The sequence below is a fragment of the Ochotona curzoniae genome, unplaced genomic scaffold (assembly GCF_017591425.1).
Source record: "Ochotona curzoniae isolate NIBS_2020 unplaced genomic scaffold, NIBS_Ocur_1.0 contig_4838, whole genome shotgun sequence".
Classification (NCBI taxonomy): Eukaryota; Metazoa; Chordata; class Mammalia; order Lagomorpha; family Ochotonidae; genus Ochotona; species Ochotona curzoniae.
Genome location: NW_024466399.1, coordinates 1266648 through 1290611, shown reverse-complemented (window position 1 = coordinate 1290611; position 23964 = coordinate 1266648). Strand labels below are relative to the sequence as shown.

Below are 23964 nucleotides of genomic sequence, written 5' to 3'. Positions count from 1 at the left end.
TAAGGTTGTTGATGTGGGGAGTAGCGGCCCGGGTGACTGGATCGCTCAGCCACAGCCATGTGGCCCAGGGAACCAATCCAGGCCAGGCTTCCTCGTGGGGATCCTTGTTCCCCATCCACTCCTGCCACGCAGTGGGTGAATCCTGGGCTTGTAGGCAGCCAGAGTGATGACGGAGCCTGGCAGCAAGCTCTAGGGTCTGGGAGGTATGGAATTACTTCCTAGGGACCTCGGTGGATAAGGCCACTGTACAGGTAAGTAAGAAATGCTGAGGGACTTCCAACGACAGGGCCACTGTACTTGCAGGTAAGCGAGGAGACTGAGACCTGGTGGTTACGAGGGGAGAGACCAGAAGATCTGTATGCAACAGCCCAGAGGGGAGTCCTGGCTTGGGCTTGTTAGCATGGAACATGGCTGACCACCACGTGCCAGGGCACACAGAAGCTATGGCTTGGGGCCTGTCTGGCAGGGCTAGATCCCAGTACCTGCCAGTGTTAGATCAGGGATGGGTCACATTAGACTGGGACATGACACCAACCAGCATGCAACAGAACCAGGTCTGGGGTTGGATTCTGTGGGGGATATGTGGGCCCAACCCTATGGAACTTCAAGTCCCACTGGTTAGCTTGAGAGTCGGGATGATGATGTGCTGAGCTATGCATGACCATGGGACTCAACGATGCTCAGCTCACCGGTACTGGGGCTGGGAATAAGAGAGGCAGGTCCAGGCTGCAGCACCCACATGAGCACCCTAAAACAGGGAATGGGGCAGGTCATGCCAGGTAAGGGCCAAGCACCCGCTGGCATGCGTGAGAGCTGGGTCTTTGAGTAGGCCAGTTGGGAGAACCTGGAAAACCAGGGTGGAGTGCAGGTCATGCCAAATTTAGCTGCCATACCTTTGCACAAGCAAGGGATGAGAGCAGACTCGGCAGAGCCAGATTGCAGCACCCACCAGAAAGAGTTGGGCCTGGGTACTGACTAGACCAGGCCAGGCTGCAGCATCCAAAGGCAGAAGCCTAGACTGGCTGGGTCTTAGCATACCAAGTTAGGTCAGAGTAACCACTAGCATACGCAAGATCTGTGGCTGCAATCAGGCCTGGTTGGGGGCAAAGGGGATGCTTTGGCTGGGTAATGGTTCCCACTGGAGAATGTAGGGCCAGAGTGTGTGCTGCAGTCTGGTCTGGACATGGCTGCAGTGTCACTTGGCACAAGTGTGGGCTTGGTCTGGGTGCAGCTGACTGGGCTAGACTCCAGCACCCACTGGTGCTCATAAGAACCAGGGTGGGTGTAGGATGAACTGGGTTATGTCTGCCTGTGTGACCTGTGAATGGGTGTGGACTAGATTTGGCTGGGCTGTAGCACCCAATGGTAAGATTGCAACACCCATTGGTTTGTGTAGAAGACAGGACTGGAGACGGAACTGACCCAGCAATTGCAACTAACAGTGTGCGCATAGGCCATTTTGGGCAATCAACTGTGCCGGACCTGGGTTGGCATGCACATACAAGAATCAGGTCTGGGATCACCTCAGATGAAGTTTTTTTGGGGGCGGAATCTTCCCAACTGAACCCCTGGACTTAGAGCTCCAACCATGGAAAAAATTGCAGGTTCCATGGTCTGACTATGGAGTGCGTGTGTCAGAACTGGGCCTCCTCAGTGCATCACACACAGCAGTGGACAGCACATCCAGGTGCACATGCAGAATATAGCAGTACACTGGAGCCTGCAGAGGACACCTGGTACCATAACAGAGGATGGAAGGCAGAACAAATCAATCAACTACCCCAGCCAAGTATTGGCAGTGAATACCTGGGCAAATGGAGACTCTAAGGTGGACTGTGCCAGCTGGTGGACTCTGGAGAGATTTCATCGTGATAGGAGTGGCAAGATTGGCAACAATACGGAACTGTTGAACTATCAAAGCCACTTGAGCAGGACCCCTGGAGCATGCCCCACATCAGGGATCCTGGGATGGTTGGGAGGGTGGGTGTGGCTTCACCCCTAATCTCTCCCCTCCCAGATACAGGAAGGAAAAAAGAGAATGTGAAAACAATGGTCTTGCCCACTTTCCTCTAGCCCTTGACCCTCCGCACCCTAATCAAATATGTAATTATCAAAAATTAAATTTATACAACTAAGAAAAAATTGTTGATGGGGGATGCACATTACCAACATGTTACTTGAGTGGATTGGATAGTTCCAAGACCTTGCCAGCTTCCCTGCTTCAGGATTTAGAAAAGGTTTTCAGGGTCTTGGTGGACACCATCCACTTGACCCAGACACTGGCTGCAAAGCTTGACCAGGAGAGCTGACCGTGCTCTTCCGCTGTTTCTCCTCTGGCAAGGCACTCGATACACCCTGCTGGCCTAAAGGAGCTGGTTGCTGTGTCCTCCATGTGCATCTGTGTTTGCTTTTCCATTCCATGAATATCAGGACCTGAGGAAGTCCGAGGTTGGACCACACATATCTAGTGAATTTCCCTGTGGCTAGGATTTGAGTCCAGTGGTCTAGTTGGGGAGCCCCTAAGAAACCTTTCCTGGAATAAGCTTACACTTGGTACAGAAGCAGGTTTGGTCCATCACCTGCACCAGCCAACATATACTGGTGGATGCAACTGCCTTGTGAGATCCAGCCTACCACAGGTCCAGTCTTTGTGCATCCCAGCAGGTGCCATAGCCCAGTCAGGGTGACCCCCAATCACCCCACACCAGGCCCTCCCCCAGCCCTTGTTTTTGTGTGTGCCAGCATGTACCACATCCCACTCTGCTCTTGCACACAGCCATAGATACTGTGACTTGGCTCAGTCTGCCCTGCCTCCAGATTTGGCCCACACATTACACCAACAAGTGCTGCCAGGTTGTCCATCGTGGTCTGCCCTGTCTCGTGTCACCAGCAGGAGCTGCAGTGAAGCAGGAGAGCGCCCACAGTTCCCCTGTTAGGACTGCTTCCAGCCCTGTATCATGCTGTTAAGCCTGACACGACTTGCACTCAGTCCTGGCTCTTGTGTGTCCCAGCAGGTGTGGTCAACCATCCCAGTTCCAGCCCATGTGCCAGCTAACAGGTGTTAGAGCTTTGTGCAACCTGATTTCCCCCCCCCCAATAAACACACCCATTCCTAGCTGTCATGCTCATCAGTGGAAGCAGAGGCCCAGCTGGGGAGCCCCTGAATCTCCTCTACTGGTTCCACTCCCAGCCCTGGGTCTTGCATATGCTGGTGGGTTCTGTGGCCCAGTCTAACATGGCTTGCCCCATCTTGACACTTGCCAACAGCCTGGCCTACTGCTAGGCCCAGCTCTCACTGGCAGTGCTGCAATCTAGCCCAGTCTAGCCAGCTCCTAGCCCCAGATTTCACGTCAGCTGGCAGGTATTGTGGCCCAACCTGGTCCGCACTGCTCCCCATCCTGGCTCTTGCACATGCCAGCAGACTGGTGCAACCCAGACCTGGCCTACACATATGCTGGCCCATACTGTAGTCCAGCCTGGCTTTGGCTGCTCCCAACTTCAATTCTAACACATCAGTAAGAGCTGTGGCCTAGCACGGCTGTCCCCCTGTTAGATCTGCTCTCAGCATGCACACTGGTTAATGCTCAGCCGAACCTGACGTGGCCTGTCTTGGTCCTGTCATAATCTGGCAGACACAGCAGCCCTGCCTGACTGTGGCCTGCAACCATTCCAGATCTTGCTGGTAGATGCAACAGCCCTGCTCTGCCTGGCCTACCCCTAGACCCTGCTTGTATGTGGACTGGTGGATGCCAAAGCCGATCCTAGCCCATGCTGTATTCACTCTGGCTCTCACGAGCACCAGTGGGTGCTGTGACCTAGCCCAGTCCAGCCCATCCCTGGACCCAGTCTACATACATGCCAAGAGGTGCTGCAGCCATGTTCAATCTGCTCCACCCTCCACCCTCACTCTCATGCTCACCAGTGGGCTCAGAGTGAGCTACCAGCCTTGGATCTTGACATGCCTGTCGGTGCTTCAACCTAACTGGGCATGGCCTGCCCGTAGTTCTGGCAGTTGCCAGTGTTTGTGGCAGCCCAGCCCAGGCCAGCTTGCCCCAAACCCTGGCTCTCATGTGGACTGGCAGTTGCAGCTGCCTAGCTCATCCCGGCTCACCCTCAGAACCACCCCACACACAAGCCCACTAGTGCCAGTCTTACCTGGCCTGGCTCACCCTCAAGAACTGCAGCCTGTCAGGGAAGTTCCCCTACCAGGCCCGCTCCCAGTCCCAGATCTCACATGTGGCAGTGGTGCTAGGCCCCTGCCTAGCATGGTCTCCCCAGTCCTAGCCTCTGTATGTGCTGGCAGTACTGCAGCCCAGCCCATCCTGCCCCTAGCCTCGGTTCTCAGGTATGCCAATGGGTGCTGCAGCCCGAACCAGGCTGGTCTGCTCCCAAACCCATCACCCATGGGTGTTAGTTCTGTGGTCATGTCTAGCTCTGCTTATCAATAACCCCAGCTCTGCAGCCCCACAGGGGTTATGGTTTTGCTTTGTTTTTGTTTTTGGTTATTTTGTATGTGTGTGTGTGAAAGATTTATTTGAAAGGCAGATTTACAGAGAGATAAAGAATGACCGAGAAAGCTTCTGTCTGCTGGTTCACTCCCCAAAACTGGCTGCACAACTACAACTGGACTGGTCTGAAGCAAGGAGCAGTTTCTGGGTTTCCCATGTGGTGCAGGAGCCCGAGGACCTGGGCCATCTTCTGCTGCTTTACTGTTAGCAGAGAGCTTGAAGTGGGACAGCAGGGACTTGACTTTGTGCCTATCCGGGACACAGGTGCTGCAGGTGGAAGCTGAACCCACTACGCCAGGGCACCAACCTCAGGTTTTTGTTTGTTTTTTTTAAGATTTATTTTTTATTTTGATTGCAAAGTCAGATCTACAAAGAGGAGGAAAGAGAGAGGAAGATCTTGAATCCAGTGATTCAGCGCGCTGGGCACCCAAGTTCTTTTTAACTGGAGAAATATATATCATCACATTAACATTATCTACAATGCCTTGCTCTGTGATGAGACTCCACAACTTCTGATTCCTATTTAGCTTTGACTTGACGCGTAAATGTTCCCATCCTCCCTCCATGTATGCACTTTACCATCTATTCAATTAAGGTGAGTCATTCCTGTGTCCTACCCAGAGATTCAGGCATGGGAAAGCTGAAGCCGACGGAGGTTTGACAGCAGTGTGCTGCTGCTTTTTATTTCTATAGTAAGTCGTTTGGCTGTTGATGTTTCGATGACCATTCACTTATGCCTACTTTGCTAAGTTAGGCTTCAAATACTCACTCCATAAGCTGAGATATCTTGAAAAGTGAAATTTTCGGGTCTGGCGCCGTGGCCTAGCAACTAAAGTCCTCGCCAGGATCCATATGGGCGCCGGTTCTAATCCTGGCAGCTCCACTTCCCATCCAGCTCGCTGCTTGTGGCCTGGGAAAGCAGTCGAGGATGGCCCAAAACCTTGGGAACCTGCACCCATGTGGGATACCCGGAAGAAGCTCCTGGCTCCTGGCTTCGGATCGGCATAGCATCGGTCGTTGCGCTCAACTGGGGAGTGAATCATCGGACGGAAGATCATCCTCTCTGTCTCTCCTCCTCTCTGTATATCTGACTTTCCAATAAATAAATAGATCTTAAAAAAAAAAAAAAAAAAAGAAAAGTGAAACTTTCCACTTGTACATGTACTTAAAACTTTAGTGCTGTGGGGCCCAATGGTTTACTCCCCAAGTTACTGCAACGGCCGGTGCTGCACCGATCTGAAGCCAGGAACTCTTCCGGGTCACCCACACGGGTGCAGGGCCCCAAGGCTTTAGGCCATCCTCCACTGCTTTCCCAGGCCACAAGCAGGGGAACCGGATGGAAAGCAGGGCAGCCGGGATTAGAACTGGCAACTCTATGGGGTCCTAGCGCGTGCAAGGTGAGGTCTTTAGCCACTATGCTATCGTGCCGGCCCAAGGCTTGTATTTTCAAAGGACTGTCATCTGTATCATAAACTGTTAAATAATGGTTATTTTCTAAGAATCCATTGTCCTGCATCAAATAACCATATCCGACACAGTCAAATATCAGATGATCATTAACCAAGTTTCAATGCTGTTAAATCTACATTGTTAGCTTGTGGTCATTTTCTAGCCAGAACCATCGTAGTGGCGCTGTGATAGAGTTCATGCTGGTTCCTGTATGGCTTTATGTGTTAACTTTTTTATATTTGAGAGATTGAGATGTGTCTTGGTCCATGTGCTGGTGCAGCTGGAGCTGGACCAACTGATGCTGGGCACCCAGAACTCCATCCTGGTCTCCTGTGTGATGTGACTGCTCTCTAGGCGCATTAGCAGGGAGCTCGGTGTGTGGAGCAGCTGGTTTGTGTCCCATATGTAACACTTCCCATCCAGCTTCCTGCTTGTGGCCTGGGAAAGCAGTCGAGGATGGCCCAAAACCTTGGGACCCTGCACCTGCTTGGGAGACCAGGAAGAGGCTCCTGGCTCCTGGCTTCGGATTGGCTCAGCTCTGGCCACTGTGGCTGCTTGGGGAGTGAATCAGTAGACAGCTCTCTCTGTCTCTCCTCCTCTCTGTGAACTTATTTTCCAATATAAATAAATCTTTTAAAAATATTTAAAAACGATTTTTCAGATCAAAAGGAATTTGCTTTAACAATCTTTGCTGTTAAGTTATAATAGAAAGTAATCTTGTGGGCATGAAATGCTACTTCTAAAAAATGGTATCCTAAAAGTTTATTTCTTGGTTAATTGTTTTTTTTTTAAAGATTTATTTATTTTTATTGCAAAGTCAGATATACAGAGAGGAGGAGAGACAGAGAGGAAGATCTTCCATTCGATGATTCACTCCCCAAGTGACTGCCACAGCCGGTGCTGCGCCAATCCGAAGCCAGGAACCAGGAACTTCTTCCAAGTGTCCCATGTAGGTGCAGGGTCCCAAGGCTTTGGGCCATCCTCGACTGCTTTCCCAGGCCACAAGCAGGGAGCTGGATGGGAAGTGGAGCAGCTGCCGGGATTAGAACTGGTGCCCATTTGGGATCCTGGGGCATTCTAGGCAAGAACTTTAGCCGTGAGGCCATGGCACCGGACCCAATTGGTTTCTTTAGTTCTGCTTTTGTTTTTTTAAATACTTTCTTTTGCAAGTTACACCTGGACCTGAACTGTTTCATAGCCGTGAAAACATTTAAAAGCAATCCATATCCAAAGGAAGCATGATGGCTATGGACTGGAAGCAGTACTTAAAGCGGAAATTATTCTACACTGAAAGTCGCAAGCCTGCCTCGTGAACTACTTGAATGGCATCATTTTGGCAAGTAAACTATTCACATATCATCTCAGCTTTCAGTACACAAAAAGGAGTTAAAGCTGCGCAGCAGATTATGTAACATTTAGCAAGGTCATGAAACTGGCCAGGATCGGCAGGTAGGAGCCTGGGGGGATGCAGCACGCCTCTATCACTTGGGTCGCCATAGCTGCCGAGGTGAAGAAAAGCTTTTAATAACCCCCTGTGTGGGACAAGTGTGCCCAAGCGTTCCAGGTGTGCGACTTCTTATTGAAGTATGGGTAACACGTGCTAACACGTGTTTTATTACACTGAGCCGGCTGGGAAAGCCGACTGCTCAAGTCTTTCCTAATCCTATACATTTTATAAAGCCTCAGTTTAACACTTTTGGTCAACGTTACTGTAAGACTGCAGACAAAGGAAGCTTTGACTCAAAGCCTATATCTCCACTGTAAAAGAATGGCTTTCACGTAAATGTCATTAGGCCATTGCATCCAAAGAATATTTCGCTTGCTTTATGAGACCACCCCGGCGGGGAGCAGACGCTTCCGGGAAGCTGCCTGCCTGGCGGAAGCGGCCGCGCACGACGTTCTGCGCCTGCGCGAGCCCTGCGGGCGTGACTGCGCACGCGCGGCGGGTGAGTGGACGGCGGCCCCACCGAGCGGCCTGGCGGGGCTGCCCTGAGCGGGGTTGGAGTCGGTGGTCCGGGCGGGTTTGATCCTAAGACCCTGCCCAGTGCAGTGGCGATGAGGGAGGAATTTGTGTTCGATGTCTGGTCGGTGGCTCGCGGACCTGAGGCCGCGCACGTGCCGGGGCGGGGGATTGAACCCCCGACCAGGGCAGCGCGCAAGTGGTGGCTCCGAGCTGCCGCAGCCCTGGGCCTCTGCACCCTGAATGCTTGACTCCGGACGTGCGGATGAATACTGGCTGAGAAAAATGCCCTGTAGGTTTATTCGGGCTCTGCCTGCGCCGATCCGCGGGTGGCTGAGGACTGCTGCTGGGGGAGGGGCTGCAAGTGGAAGCGACCAGGACTCGAACCCAGGATGCGGGCAGCGCGAGGCTCTTCACGGAGCAGTAGGTGGGACCGAGAGTGTCTTGATGGGGGTTATGGTCTCCTGCGGGTGTGCAGGTCGAAACTCAGTGAATCGGGTCAGGCAAGAATCCTAGACCCTTGGGTTAGGCTGTGCCCGCTGGATCACACCGTCTTGAGCGCTGTTTCTTGAGAAGGCAGTGTGACAGCCTGCCAGATGCTGCGAGCTGGGGCCTTGGTGTGAGCAAGCATTCGCGGGAAGGAAGGCTTTTGCAGCCACACACCCTGAGGAGCCCGTGCAGGCCTCTGTCGTGCTGGTCCGCCTCTTCCTCGTGGGCTCATTCTCTCCACTCTGACGCTTGGGGAGCAGTTGGCCTCTGATGGGAGACGCACCACGTGACCTTGGGATGCTGCTGGACCTTCTCGGCTTCTGCCCCATTGCCGCTGCCGGCCTCTTGCAGAAGGCTGTTCTGTGCATTGGAGGAGGTGTGCTGCAGCAGCCTGGGCCTCTCCCCCTCGGCTGCCTGTAGCATCTCAGCACAGATAAGGGTACAATTCAGAAGGGTCTCATGTCTAGTGAAGAGTACTTAAAAAATTTTTTTTTCCTCTAACTCTTGCATAAACCCACTTGGAAAAATTAGGAATGACTTAGGGTTTTTAAAAGTATATTTAATAGGACCCAGCATGATGGCTAATCGTCCCCTTGCAAGTGCTGGGATCCCATATGGGAGTCGATTCATGTCCCAGCAGCTCCACTTCCCTTCCAGCTCCCTGCTTGTGGCCTGGTAAAGCAGTCGAGACGGCCCAAAGCCTTGGGACCCTGCACCTACATGGGACACCTGGAAGATGCTCCTGGTTCCTGGCTTCAGATTGGTGTAGCACTGGCCATAGCAGTCACTTGGGGAATGAATCATCGGATGGAAGATCTTCCTCTCTGTCTCTCCTCTTGTCTGCATATCTGACTTTGCAATAAAAATAAGTAAATATTTAAAAAGAAAAAAGTAAAGTGACAGGGAAGGAGAGAGATAGATCTTTCATCTGCTGGCTTATCCCCCCGCCCCCCCGCCCCAAGAGCTGAGGCTGGGTCAGGCGCAACCAGGGACAAGCATTCCCCCGGCGTCTCCTGGCGGAGGCAGTAGTTGCACAAGCAGTGGGTTCCTCATTCCCTCCTGCCAGGCCATCACCAGGAGCTGGATGGAACTTTAGGAGATGGGGGCATCCAAAATCACAGTGTAACCCACAGCAGCACCCATCGCCCAAAGAAACTTTACCTTGGAACGTCACAGCTTTCCAAAGGAAAGAGTTTCCAATAGAGATTCCAATATCCCCCACATCCAAGTTCCCGTTACTGCCGTCTCATGTCCCAATTCATGAAGCCACACCGCTGCATTGTCAGCCCAAGTGTGTGTTTTGTTCAGATCTCCCAGGCCCTTAGCAACACCATTTTCTGTTCCAGGATCCAGTCCGGGATCCCGTGTTACATTTAATGTCCGTGTCTCCCTGGGTTCTGGCTGTCCTGGTTTTTGATGGCCCACCAGATTTGAGCCGGACTGGTCAGTTATTTTGTAGCATGGTTTTCAGTTGGAATTTGTGTAAGGTCTATCTCATGATTAAACCAGGGTGGTGGGTTTTTGTGGACAAAGACCCAGGGGCTGCATGCAGGACTGACCACAGCAGTGTTGGCCGTGGGCACCTAGATGTCAACTGTGTTTTTCTAAGGTTTTCTTTGTGAGGGCTGGCTCTGTGGCACCAGCATCCCTTTTGGGCACCAGTTTGTGTCTTGGCTGCTCCACTTCCGATCCAGCCCTCTGCTAATGTGCCTGGGAAGACAGCAGCAGACGGTCTAAGTGCTTGGGCCGCTGCATCCATGCAGGAGATCCAGAAGAGACTCCGAGCTTTGGACGGGCCCAGCCTGGCCACTGCATCCACTTGGGGAGTGAACAGCACAGGAAAGCTCTCTCTCTCTCTATCTCTCCTTCGTCTGTAACTCTGCCTTTGAAATAAAAATAAATAAATCTTTTAAATTATTTTTTAAAGGTTTGTTTATTTATTGTTTATTATTTTTACTGGAAAGTCAGATACACAGAAAGGAGGAGAGACAGAGAGGAAGAGCTTGCGTCCGATGATTCACTCCCCAAGTGACCACAGTGGCTGGTGCTGCACTGATCCGAAGCCAGGAGCCAGGACTTCCTCCAGGTCTCCTGCATGGGTGCAGGGTCCCAAGGCTTTGGGCCGTCCTCGACTGCTTTCCCAGGCCACAAGCAGGGAGCTGGATGGGAAGTGGAGCAGCTGGGACATGAACTTGTGTCCCGGAGGATGCAAGGCAAGGATTTAGCTACTATGCTATCACACCAAGCTCTCATATTTGCTATTTCTTCTTGTTCCCCGGGGGAAAGGGAGAGACAAAGGGGGAAACCACTCATGACTTTCCACGCGTCCCAGTACCCAGGGATGAGGAACCGCCACCCAAATCAACCCAGGATCTCAGTGTGTACGGTGCCGAGGGTTCTGTCCAAGTGGTTTGGATAGTTCTGAAATGCTATAGGTTTCACCATTATTTGTATTTCTTATGTGAATATATGTGAGCAGGTGTTCATAAGCAAGCTTTGAAACTCATAAGTCTTTGGAGATGGGAAGAAAGAAACCAACAGGCTGCTTGCACTTAGTGAGAATACAGTTGGTACACGCAGGGTTTTTGTTGTTTCAAGAACTTCAAGCAGAACAACTGTATTTGATTTTGGAAAAAAGCAGCACAAAAGCAATGTCCAGCAGACATTTCTCACCGTAAGTGACAGCTCAGCATATTTTGATTTTTTTGGGTGATTTTTCTTTTTTGTGTGTAATGTAAGATTTTTAAAAATTATTTGATTTAGGTGTATTAATTCTGACAGGCAGGGAGATTATTTTCCATCTGCTGGTTCCCTGGCTAATTCCTCCCGTAGGAGGAGAGCTGTGCCAGCTCTATCTGGGTCTCCAAGGTGCATGGCAGAGACCCAGGTGCTTGGCTCATCAGCTGCCACCTCCCAGATTCCACAATAGCTGGATGCTGTTATCACGAGGGGGTGTGCGGTGCCAATGCAGGCACTCCAGGTTGGGACTTGGGGGTGCCAAGCAACGCCTTAATTCCTGCACCAAGTACCCATTCCGCTCAGTGCCTTTCGAACTCTCTTGGGGAATTTCTGAAGTTCAGAGTCCTGCTTGTAAGCCTCCCTTGCCTGTGCCCTAGACTCCTGCGGTTCACGGACACCCACCCGAGCCCCCCCAGCGGGAGGAGCATGCGCAGTGCAGAGTGAAAAGCCTTGGCTCCTCCTCTGCTCTCTCCTTTGCCACCGTAATCTTTGGGTCACGCTGCTGCTACTCAGCCCCCCATGCAGACTGTTAGTCACTGGAGGACTTCTGCTTGCAGTTTGAGTTTTCCAGAGATGGGGCCCCTACGCAGAGCTTTCCCGCCCTTGAGGAGCTGGCGAGGGCCACACAGAAATGACAACTTCTTGCGTGCGCAGCCGGAGCGTGTCTCCAGTGGGAAAGGACCAGCGCCGGGGCCGATCCCAGTGCTTCCCGGGCCTCCTGGTGCCCAGGAACCGCACGAGTCAGCCCCTGGATCACCTACTCTCCTCCTGCTTTCTGTCTTGAAAACAGTCAGGAGGCCCAGGCAAGACGGCCGTCTGCACGGTGTCAAGTGGCTTTCTTTGCTTTCGGACCCACCCTTGGGGTAGTGTGGACAGATGGGCTCTGAAGGAAGCTCCGGCACTTGACTCTAAAGCAACACAGCATTTTAGGAAGCAAACCGGGGCGCTGTTTTTTGTCCTTAGGTAACGTTTGGCTTGAAAGTGTGGCACTCGGGTGAAAAGGAACTGCCCCTTCTCCCCCTAGAGTGGTGTGGCCTTTGCCGTAACTCCTGTGATTGTCCTTGTGGCCGATGAGGTGACCCCTGTCAGCCCCATGGCCATCTGCTCCATCACAGCCTCCATCCGCAGCACCCTGAAGCTTGGCAGGGCTCCCGGGCGGGCAGCCCTGCGTGCGGGTTGTCACACGTCTGTCCCAGGAAGGGGCTAGGCCTGAGGAGGCTGGGCACACAGCTCTCACAGCGCCTCCTTTGGCTGTCTCTAATTTGAGCCCTTGCCTTGCAGTAAACCTAATCACTGGCATGATTGCTTGCAGGGAGTCCCATGAGTCTTTGTTGCAAGTTCTGGAACACGAGTGCGGTTTTAAACCGCATGTTGCCAGGTTATCAGCAGTGTGCGCAGGCTTGGCCAGCTGCGGGACCATACCCCAAGGCTGCAGCCTGGCCTGTTCTGCTTCTGGGTGGTGCCCTGGGAGGAATCATTGTGCCTCGCTATCAGTTTCTTAAAAACATCTGCCTTTTCTCTCCTCATGGTGTTTTTGTGTGTGTGTGTGTGGGGGGGGTGGTCTTCCCTTTATTTTTCCTGTCTTTTATACCTTTCACTTTTCTGTATATCCTTTCCATCCCCCAGCGGCACCTGTGAGTGACCCTTAAACTGCACGGCGTCTGATGCCGAGCGGCCGCTGTGGGCTGTGGGGACCTAACCACGCAGAGGCCAGAAGGAAGCGAAGCATCGTTAGATAGCTACAGCGCATGTGGCCCCCCCGAGAGGAATCTTAGAAGTGTGCAAGTGTGACTGTAAAACCCAAACACATTGAAAAGAGAATCCTGCGTCGGTGTAAGTGTGGTTCCGGAGAAGCCCTCTGGGGTTGACCCTGAGTTTGGGTCCTTGCTGTGAAAGAACATGTCGCGTTGTCATTTGGTGAGAGGAGGAAGCAGATGACAGCAGCACCTCTCGTTTCACACCTAGCTCCTGCGTGGACGCCATGAGTGACTCCGAGGACGATGGCCCGCCGCAGCTTTCCCCCCACGCCTTGGCAGCTCTGCAGGAATTTTATGCTGAGCAGAGGCTGCGAGCTGACCCGGGCGCAGATGAGAAGTATAACATTGGAATAATAGAAGAGAATTGGGTAAGTAGATGCATGCCACATTCCTCCAGAAATGTCGCCGTGTTTGCCTTTTCTCCCCAATTCCAAAGGCTGTGATGTCTGTCCTTGGGAACTCGTGTTCTTCCTTCCCAGGGAGTATTCAGGATGCTACTGAATGCAGCCTGCTGGCCACCGGGCTGCCTGGCAATCAGAGGTGTCCAGGGAGGGGATAAGTCATTGTGTCTCGCGTAGAGATACATCCAATTAGTTTATGTGGAGCTCCACACTTCTGGTAGAAAGAAAAAAAAATGTGTCACTACAGCAAATCGGGTAAGGAACCTTATTACAATAAGCAAATGAGTGGGCCGGGCTTTGGGTGTAACTGTGGAGACCTCACTTGGGAGACCTGCATCTTGTACCACAGGATGCAATCGGAAAGGCAGATTTTTGTAGAGGTCTTCGATCTGCTGGTTCACTCCCCAAAGGCTACTACAGCCATTGGAGCAGTCCCAAGCTGGGAGCCAGGAGCTGCTTCTGGGTCTCCCGTGTGGGTGCAGGGGCCCAGGGACCTGAGTCACCCTCTGCTCCTTTCCCGGCACATTAGCAGGGAGCTGGTTTGGAATGGAGAAACTGGAACTCCAATGGGCACCCATGGGATGACCCCACTGTAGGTGGCCGCCAAGCCTTGGCAATGGCTGCTGGGTCTTCCTGCTTCGTGGTGGTGTGTACCCTGGGAGGCGCCGGGTGCTGGCTCAGGTGTGCCACCCACACGGGAGGTCTACATTGCGCTCCAAGCGCCTGGCTCAGCTCTGGCTTTTATGGGCATTTGGGGAATGAAGCCACAGATGAAAGATTCTCTTCTTTGTGTGTGTCTCCGCTGCTCTCTTTCTGCCTTTGAAATAAATACATATTTATTTAAAAGTTTAGAACGTTTTATAAGAGGTCAGCTTTGAGCGTGAAAGACAAGCTCCAGCTAGGGAAAAGGAGCAGTGTGTGTTACACAAAGGACTCGTATTCAGAATACAGGAGACGCTTCTGCACGTCTTGATCATTTTAGAATGTATTGCAAATGCATTTTTCATATATATTGTTTATGTCTTCTTACTCTGTGTTTTTTCTAAAGATTTATTTATTCAAAAGGCAGTGTTACAGAGAGCAATCTTCCACCCCCTAGTTCACTCACCAGATGGCCAAAGCCAGATGTCCACGTGGGTTCAGGAGCCCAAGCACACGGCCATCCTTTACCCTGGCGCATTCAGTAGGGAGCTGGATTAGAAACGGAGCAGCCAGAACTCAAACCGACACCCATTTGGGATGCTGGTACTGCAGAGGGACAATTAGCTTGCTGCACTACTGTGCCAACTCCAAGAATCTTTTTTTTTTTTTTTTAAGAGAGAGAAACTCGTAATGTTTGTTAAGTTTTAGGATTTAGGGTTCCAAAGAAGATGCTCAGACAGGCAGTTGAGGCAGAAAACACTCCTGTAGAAAGTGCGGTGTAGTGAAGTGGGAGGTAGGCTTGCCGCCCATCAGCTTGCTGTGCTGGAGTGGCCTCGCCACCTGTCAGCTTGGTGTGTGCTGGAATGGCATTGCCCCCCGTCAGCTTGGTGTGTGCTGGAGTGGCCTCGCCGCCCGTCAGCTTGGTGTGTGCTGGAGTGGCATTGCCACCTGTCAGCTTGGTGTGTGCTGGAGTGGCCTCGCCGCCCGTCAGCTTGGTGTGCGCTGGAGTGGCATTGCCACCTGTCAGCTTGGTGTGCTGGAGTGGCATCGCCCCCCGTCAGCTTGCTGTGTGCTGGAGTGGCATTGCCACCTGTCAGCTTGGTGTGCTGGAGTGGCATCGCCGCCCGTCAGCTTGGTGTGTGCTGGAGTGGCATTGCCACCTGTCAGCTTGCTGTGTGCTGGAGTGGCATTGCCCCCCGTCAGCTTGGTGTGTGCTGGAGTGGCATTGCCACCCGTCAGCTTGTTGTGCTGTAGTGGCACTGGGAAAAGTTGGTGCCTGTGTGGTAGAAAGCCAGGTGACACAGAGCTGCCGGGTCCTGAGGATCGTGTTTGCCACTGATTTCGCGCGGCTTTTGGAAGTAGCTGCGCCCCAGGAGCCAGCAGATCTAACATCTGTGCCACCTCTGGGCACTCCCGAGCTGCTTTTTGCCCCTGTAAATTCATCTGCTCTGATCACAGTAAAATTGCACGCGGGAACATTTTTGTATCTGATTTCTTCCACTTTGCCTGTTTCCCAGGCTCGCTCATGTGGTAGCGTGTCACAAGCCCCACGTCCCTTTTCATGGCTGAATACTGTTTCTTTGGATATACCATGTTTATCCATTCAGCAGTAGGCGTGCTTTGGGTTGTTTCCGCACTGCACAGAATCCGCCCTTTGCCTGTCTCCAGGCCTGCTGCAGCCCTCACGTTCAGGGGAGCAAGAATCCTGTTAGCAAAGCGAGTCTGTGTTCTCACAGACAAAAACTACGCTACCTTCCCCATTAAAAGCATTCTTAACTTATAAATATGATTGGGTAGAAGTGTGAAGAAGACCTTTACAGCCGGTATGAAATAGAAGATCCAAGATGAACAGCAAACAGCTTCTCCCTGAAGGACAACGGGTGATTGAGGAAGCAGGCAGAGCGAGGGCCCCACGGAACAGGTGCCCGTCCCGACTGTGGCTGCGTCCTCGGCGTGTCGCTGAACGCGCTCCTCCGTCGTCGACTGCATTTCTGATTCTGTCCGCCGGCACTTGAATCTAGAAGCTTATTTAGATTTAGGTACTTTTTTTTTTTGCTGAGGGTCAACACGGTGAGTTGCGCTCCTCCATAAGGAGAAATCCTGGCAGGGCGTCTCCTCCACGTCTCCTCGGGTAACGTCAGCTACTGTTGCTATTCAGTGCTTACAATCCATGGATTCGCCAGGGACTTGTATGAATGTGAAACGATTTCAAAGAATGTGGAATTATAATTATTTAAGGATTAAAGGTCTGCATACTGACATGGTAGGCCTCCATAAGCAGGTCTGTGCCAAGCCTCACGTGCTGTCGATGCGTTCCTCTGTTCCAGCAGCTGAGCCAGTTCTGGTACAGTCAGGAAACTGCTCTGCGACTGGCGCAGGAGGCGATGAGAGCTGCCGGAGACGGGGGCAGGTGAGAGCAGCTTTGCTTCTCTCTCTTCTTCTCTGAGCTCATGATTTAAATGTCCTTCCAAGCCGAGACGTGGTTTGCAGGAAGTCCCTGCTGTGCTGTGCAAGCATTGTACCTCACGCATGAACACACGTGCTGACTCAGGCCTGCTTCAGCATACAGTAGAGGGACATACGCGCAAGTCTAGTCATCGTAGAATCTCTTATCTCTGTCCTTTAATGTTTTCTAACCTGCTAAACTCTCCTTTTTAAAAAAACTTAATGTTTCATCATTTTGAATTTTAAGAATGTAGTTTTCTTTTTTGTTAATTTGGTTTTTATTTTTATCAAAACTTTGCACATATAAAACTTAGAAGGACCCAGTGGTTCTAAAGGACATTTCAAAAACACACTCACTACGCATGTCCTGTAGACCGGCCCTGCTCTCAGCTGCCTGTCATTTTATTCTTTCCGGGTTTATAATCTGATTTCTAAGTCATGTACTCATTTGCCACATTTGAATCGGTCACTTTTGGACATTTCAGCAGTCCCCCAGTGTCCCCAGGGGCTGCCGGGAAGCAGGGACAGCCCTGACCCATAGCATGGCCTGCTCTTCCTGTTCCTACACCTAACGCCCAGTGTAACAGATGAATACATTGCAAAAACCAAGTAAAACAGAACAAGTATTTCATGATAAAATTATTTTTTATTTCTATCGTGATTATGTATATAAGTCAAATATAAATTAAGATTGACAGGTTGTTTATTTCTGGAGTTTCCTATCTACTGCTTCTGGACAGTGGCTGGCCGTGGGTGCCTGAACGCGCAGTGCAGTGGGAGCCACGGTCACTTCTTGCCTTCTCCCGTGGACAGGATGTGGGTGTTCACGCTCACGACTCCCTGGGCACCCATGCTTACTGCCCCACACCTTATTTTGCATAGAAGATGATTTATGTTGTTCCGAGGATTTTTTAAATAGTTTTTTTTCTCTTAATTTTTGCTTTTTTATACAACTTTCTTCTCCCTCATTCTTCCTTTCTTTGTTTTTAAAGATTTATTTTGATTTGAAAGGTAGATTCACTGAGAGATAGGAGAGCCGGAGAGAAAGGCCTCCCATCCACTAGTTCACTCTGTAAATGGCCCCAACAGCCAGAGCTGGACCATTCCAAAGCCAGGAGCTTCTTCCGGGTCTCCCACGTGGATGCAGGGCCCAGGACCTGAGCCCTCCTCCACTGCTCCTCCAGGCTGTGGGCAGGGAGCTGCTTCCAAGTGGAGGCACCAGGAAACAAACGTGCCCATATAGGGTGCCGGCACCAAAGGCAGAGGATTAGCTGGCTATGCCACCATGCCAGCCCTGCTTATTTATTTTAAGCAGGCTTACTTCACTTGCTTTTCCTGTGTAAAAACCTGTGTGGTAGCCTCAGCTAGAGTCCGGGTGCTCTGGGCAGACACTGTGGCGTGTCTTATCCAGTTGGTCTGTGATCTCCAGCTAGGGAGACTTGGAGAACGGTCTCTTGCCAGAGGTCAGATAGCTGTAGGTCTTGGAGATGGCCTCAAAGGAGGCCATGGCAGAGTTGCCCAGGGTGGCAGTGCACTCCCTGGCTGAGGTGTCACAACCATCAGTGCCAGCCATCCACAGCAGCTTCCTGGGAACAGGGAGTGAGAAAGGGGCAGACCAGCACTGGGCCGCAGCGTCCCCTCCCCATATAAGGCATGGTGCAGGGTGTGCCAGCCTGTCAGGTACAGCGGCGCCTTCTCTGGCCAACCTGAGATGGGTGATGGCAGGCACTTGGCACTGCCCGAGTGTCGTCAGGGCTGCACGAGGCTCCTGTCTCAGCGCCGTTGTTCGCCACGTCCAAGACAGATGCTGCTGCCCAGAGTAGCAGTCTCTTGCAGAAGGTCGCTCAGCGGGAAGGGGCCAGGCTGGAACCAGGCTGGGATTCCTGGTAGGCTCTCCGAGGCCACTGCCACCTGCTGCCCTGCCCGACCTGCATATGGGACCACTGTCCTGCCACAGTTGCCACCTTCACAGCTTCTCAGTGCCCCTCACAGGCCTGGTATGAAACCATCCCTGTCACCTGGTAGCAAGCCCCTTGGTGACTGCCAGGGACCATGTGGTATACCGTCGCCAGGCACCATCTGTGCTGTGCAGGGGGAGCCGTGTCCTGCCAGCCCTAACTAGGGCATATGCCCTTCCCTGCGAGCTTTGTTTGATCTGCCAGGCTCACTTGTGAGCTACAAGTGTGTGTGTGTGGAGAGGGGGGACAGAGACACACTTTTATTTACCTACAGGATGTGTCAGATTGTGACTGCTAAAACAATGCAGCTCACACTTAAAAGCTGAGTTTAATGCTAAAAGTCAGTCATTTTTTGAATGATAATACATGCACATACTGGAATTTAAAGCAAAGGTTTGTCTTTCTTGCCCATTTTCTCTCCAGGCAACCCTGATCCCTGCCTCTGGGAACCTTCCAGAAGGCAGCTGTGCGCCCTGGGGGCACACGTTCCCACACCCCTTCAGCCTGTCTGACTCCCTGTTCCTCTGGTGGGGGCACGGAATCTCTTGGCCCGGCCCTGCCAGGCCAGCTGCAGGCAGGCCTCAAACCTCAGTCTGTCTATGGCAGGCTGATTTTCAAGCTGATAATTTTATGTGGTCTGTGAATGATGTTGTAACTACCCAAATGGCTTTTGGCAGAAAAAAGGTTCCCCACCCCTGCTTTAATAAAGTCTCAGACATCATGGAGGTATTTGGTCTTCGTACAAATAGCCTATTCAAACACCAGTCCCGTGGTTAATTCAGTAATTTAATATTTAGGTTACTTCTAGATTTTTCAACAGCTGGTTTTAAAAGCCAGCCATTCATAAGCTGTGGGCTGGCTGTCATGAAACAGTTTCTTTTAAGAGTCAAGGTTGCTTGTCTAGCGAGAATTCGTTTCTTGTTAAACTGGACTTACTTAGGCTGTGACTTTGGGTTTTTCTTCCTTTCAAGGTCATGAAAGTTAGAAAATGATTTCAAAATATTTAGCTGGGATTAAAAGCATTTGCAGTAGTTCTTAAAGGTCCAACATGAAAATAAGATGTGATGCTAAGCTTTGGGCTAGCATCTGACTTTGTCATATTGTATTCCTGGGTGGTTTTTTAAATTATTTTTATTTTTTAACATTCTTTTCTATTAAAAATATTTATTCTTTCATATAAAAATTATGAGTTGTGGATGTTTAAGTACCGGATTTCTTTAAAATGAGACGAGGTAAAGGTTTTCTCCCCACCTCACGATCTGTTGCCTAGGATAGCCTGCGTGAGCGCCCCCAGCGTCTTCCAGAAGCTGCGCGAGCTGCAGGGGGAAGGCGCTTCCGCTTGCATCATCTTCGAGTACGACAAGAGGTTTGCCATTTACGGGGACGAGTTCGTCTTCTACGATTACAACAAGCCCTTGGATTTGCCGGACCGCATCGCCGCACACAGCTTCGACATCGTGGTGGCCGACCCTCCCTACCTCTCCGAGGAGTGTCTCCAGAAAACGTCGGAAACCATCAGGTTCCTGACGCGGGCCAAGGTGCTGCTGTGCACGGGTAGGTGCCGGCTCTGTGCCAACGCCCGTGGCCCTGGACGGTCTCCTCCTGGCGTCTCAGGAGCACGGGGCCGGCTGCCCTGGCCACCGGAGCTCCCTGAACCCCACTTTCCCTACCTGTGAAATGGAGCGAGGCCAGCACTGGCCGCGCCCGTGAGCGCCCGCACCGACAGCTGCAGCCTGTTCCATAGGGTCAGGCGGGCAGCACCGCGAAGCCACCCAGCCTGGACAGGTGGTCAAGACGGGCCCGGGGGTCTAAAGTGACTGGCCTCACGCTCCAGGCGGGCACTCTAGGGTCGCTCACTAAAGGAACAAAAGTCGCACATTTAAAAATATTGGGTTGCACCTGTGGCTCCAGTGTCCGCACGAAACTCCGAGAAGCTGATTCTCTTCTATACATTTTGATTTCTCTTCTATACAATCTTTTTACATTCTTTTCTATTTATCTTCTATTTATTCTTTCATATAAAGATTAAGAGATGCAATCTCTTTTTTTTTTTAAGATTTATTTTTTATTGGAAAGGCAGATTTTACAGAGAGTGAGAGGCCAAGATCTTCCACTCTCTGTCTTACTGCCCAAGTGGCTGCAAAAGCCAGAGCTGTGCCCATCAGGAGCCAGGAGCCTCTTCTGGGTCTCCCATGCAGGTGTAGGGTCCCAAGGCTTTGGGCCGTCCTCCACTACTTTCCCAGGCCACAAGCAGGGAGCTGGATGGGAAGTGGAGCTGCCAGGATTAGAACCGGCGCCCATATGGGATCGCCAGCATGTTCATGGCGAGGACTTTAGTTGCTAGGCCACAATGCCGGACCTGCCAGAAGCATTTTCTAACCGGTGAGACTGCTGTGCTTTCCTCAGGTGAACATGGTAAAATTTGAGGCCCAAACTTGATGCACCCTTGGCAGCTCTGCTGGGGCTAGGCGCCTGGGAGCCACTGCCCATTCCCAGCATCCCCTCGCCCCTGGGCCAGCGCTGCCCCCTCCAGAGCACCCCTCCAGAGCACCCCACTCTGGGCCCTAAGGCCTCAGGGCGTCTTTGGTGTTGTAGGATCGTTCCTCTGGTCACAGCTGCTGTCCTGGTTCATACAGATGTAGTCACCCCAAGTTTGTTAATTCAGCCATTGGGTGCTAACAGATGGTGTCACTTCAGTTTGTGTGGGGGGTTGCATAATCAGTTTTAAGGGGCAAGTTTCAAAAGTGTAGAGAAACAAAGCACCACTTTTGACAACGTGCAAAGGAGATTTGCTTGCAAAGGGGCCCCTGGGAAGCTTCGGCAGAGTTACTGGGGAGCTGTGGCCAGCTGCGTGCTCCCCAGGGGCCGAGCGGTCTCCACCCTCATGGGCAGAGCGGGCAGCAGGGACACAGCACTGCCCACAAAGCTGTCACAGTGGGTAGAAGTTAAGTAGTCTCCTGGGTCAGGCTATAGGGAAGGATCTGTTCATTGTGCCCGAGGTGCAGGCAAGAGGGCCCCCCGGAGGTGCCAAGGATGAGGGGTGGAGCCGAGGCAGTGGGAGCGTGTTCTTGGCATTGTGACTCCACCCTGGATCCCAGCAGTGACTGGCTGGCTGGCTGGCCTGTGCCTGTGTCTGAGGGCCCCGGCCTTGTGGAGGTAGAGCACCTGCTCCCTACAAGGAGGTGGAAAATGCGGCACTTTGCCAAAACACTGGAGAAGCTAAAAAGGGCATGGCTGCAGCCAGGGCTGGTTCCGGAAGTGTCGCACGTCTGGTGGTCCCGGCCGGGGCTCCAGGCTGGCCTTGGGCCCATTGCGCTCACCCCCTCTGTCTGTCCTCCCCAGGGGCTGTCATGGAAGAAGAGGCTGCACGGCTCCTGGGCGTGAGGATGTGCAAGTTCATCCCGCAGCACACACGCAACTTGGCCAACGAGTTTCGCTGCTACGTGAATTACGACTCCGGGCTGGACTGACCGGGGGCTCTGAAGGCAGAGACATCACAATAAAGGACCCAGGCCACATTTTCACATCTCTTTATCTTCTGAGTCTGCCCCCCGCCCTTCCTCCAGCCAGCTGCCCTGTGAGGCTCCACTGAGCTCATGTGTGCATGGCAGGTGGGTGGGGCCGGGCAGTGTGCCGTGTCTTGTGGCCCTGGGGGTGTGCCGGTGCCAGCTCTGCTCTGTCAGCTCCAAGCTGCACCATTGGGCAGAATGTGGCTGAGGGCACACCAGCCTGCCCGGCAAACATCCCAGCAGTTCCTTGGGAATCTACAACCACTTTGCGGGTAGTCTGTAAAAACTTCACATTCTGGGATCAGCAACGAGGCATAATGGGGTTAAGCCGTACTAGTGTGGATCCCTGCCGCTCCACTTCTGCTCCAGCTCCCTGCTGATGGCCTGGGAAAGCAGCAGAGCATGGCTCACATCCTTTCCATTCACGTGGAAGACCTGGAGCAAACTCCTGGCTCCTGGCTTGGACCTGGCCGTTGGTGCCATCTGGAACAGGCAGGTGTAGGCACTCTGTCCTCTCTCTGTAAGTCTGACTTTGAAACAAATGAATCTTCAACACACACATGTTACTAGCCCTCCCTGGAAAGGACTGCCCTCCGCCCCCTCCTGGGATAGGAGGTGTGTTGCCTCCCACCTGGACACAGCAGCCCGCAGCCCTGCCATCGGGGCTGTGTGGGCCTCGCTTTGGACACAACCACAGCTGGTGTGCAGGGCACACAGGCCAAAGAGAGACGGAGACCTTGGGCGCAGCAGATGGTGCAGTTGCCACAACACGATGCATGCCAGGAACAGGCTGTGACTCCAGCCAGCGCTGGGGACCCGGAGGGCTGTTCTTAACACCGCAGGCCTTGGCTGCCATGCAGCCACCCATCTGTATCAACACACACACATTTTTATCATTGTATCAGGACTTAGGTTAGATGTTCAGTGAAAACATTTAAGTATTTATTAATTATTTGGAAGGCAGAATGACAGAGCCAGGAGAAAGAGAGCTCTTCCCTCTGTTGGTTCACTCTCCAAATGGCCACGGTAGGGGGAGTTGGGCCAGGTCAGAGCCAGGAGCCAGGCATGTCATTCGGAACTCCAACGCAGGTGACAGGGACTCAAAGCCCTTGGGCTGTCAACCACTGCTGCAGCTGGGAGCTGCGGGCGAAGCAAAGCAGCCAGGGCCCAGACCAGCACCCCATGAGCACCCCACCAGCACCAGCAGGCGTTCTGAGCCCGGGCTAACCCACAGCACCACCTCACTCTCTCGCTGTTGGTTCTTTTTTTTTTTTTTTTTTAAAGATTTATTTTTATTATTTTCTCATTGGAAAGGCGGATATACAGAGAGGAGAGACAGAGAGGAAGATCTTCCGTCCGATGATTCACTCCCCAAGTGAGCGCAACGGGCCGATACTATGCCGATCCGAAGCCAGGAGCCTCTTCCGGGTCTCCCACGCAGGTGCAGGGTCCCAAAGCCTTGGGCCATCCTCGACTGCTTTCCCTGGGCCACAGGCAGGGAGCTGGAAGGGAAGTGGGGCTGCCGGGATTAGAACCGGCGCCCATATGGGATCCCGGGCGTGCAAGGCGAGGACCTTAACCACTTGCGCCACCGCGCCGGGCCCCTGTTGGTTCTTTTAAAAGCAGCTCCTGCCTATTCCATCTGCACTGCCTGAGAACTTCCTAGGCCAGCGGCAACTTCAGCAAAGGCAAACAAAACAAAAGTCACACGCAGCCTAGGAACTGTGGAAGAGTACCAGCCTAGAAATTGGATCTTCCAGGCCAGCATGGTGGCACAGCAAACCAATTTGCCATCTGTATGGCGTCTCATGTGGGTGCTGGTTCATGTCCTGGCTGCTCCTCTTTTGATCCAGCTCCCTGTGTGTTGCCTGGGAAAGCAGAGGAGGATGGGCTCAGCTCAGCTCAGCTCTGGCTGTCCATCTGGGGAGTGAACCAGTGGTGGAAGATCTATGTGTCTCCTTCTTCCTATGTAAAGTTTAAAAAAAAAAAAAAACACAGAAACTTAGGGTTAGGGAAAGAGAAATTTATCTACCATGGCTGGAGTTGAGCCAATCTGAAGCCAGGAGCCAGGAGCTTCTGCCAGGTCTCCCATGTGAGTGCAGGGGTC

At 52.3% G+C, this 23964-nt stretch overlaps 1 protein-coding gene across 2 annotated transcripts; it reads left to right on the top strand.

The window, feature by feature from the left end:
* Nucleotides 1-7896: 7896 nt before the first annotated feature.
* EEF1AKMT1 (EEF1A lysine methyltransferase 1) lies at nucleotides 7897-21866 on the top strand. Of its 2 annotated transcripts, XM_040988358.1 has the most exons (5): nucleotides 7897-7903; nucleotides 13111-13270; nucleotides 16273-16355; nucleotides 19619-19902; nucleotides 21691-21866. In XM_040988358.1, the coding sequence occupies exons 2-5, from the start codon at nucleotides 13127-13129 to the stop codon at nucleotides 21816-21818; spliced, it is 639 nt and encodes a 212-aa protein (XP_040844292.1). In that variant the 5' UTR covers nucleotides 7897-7903; nucleotides 13111-13126; the 3' UTR covers nucleotides 21819-21866. The 2 variants fall into 2 exon arrangements, with proteins under 2 accessions (XP_040844292.1, XP_040844293.1); XM_040988359.1 differs by lacking the exon at nucleotides 7897-7903 and having other exon boundaries at nucleotides 12745-13270; nucleotides 16276-16355.
* The last annotated feature ends 2098 nt before the right edge of the window (nucleotides 21867-23964 follow it).

Excerpts from the sequence above, each read along its gene's own strand:
- EEF1AKMT1 (XM_040988358.1), top strand. The coding sequence starts at position 13,127 with ATGAGTGACTCCGAGGACGATGGCCCGCCGCAGCTTTCCCCCCACGCC. Across the intron at positions 16,356-19,618 it reads GCTGCCGGAGACGGGGGCAG|GATAGCCTGCGTGAGCGCCC; the intron begins GTGAGAGCAGCT and ends TCTGTTGCCTAG. Across the intron at positions 19,903-21,690 it reads CAAGGTGCTGCTGTGCACGG|GGGCTGTCATGGAAGAAGAG; the intron begins GTAGGTGCCGGC and ends TGTCCTCCCCAG.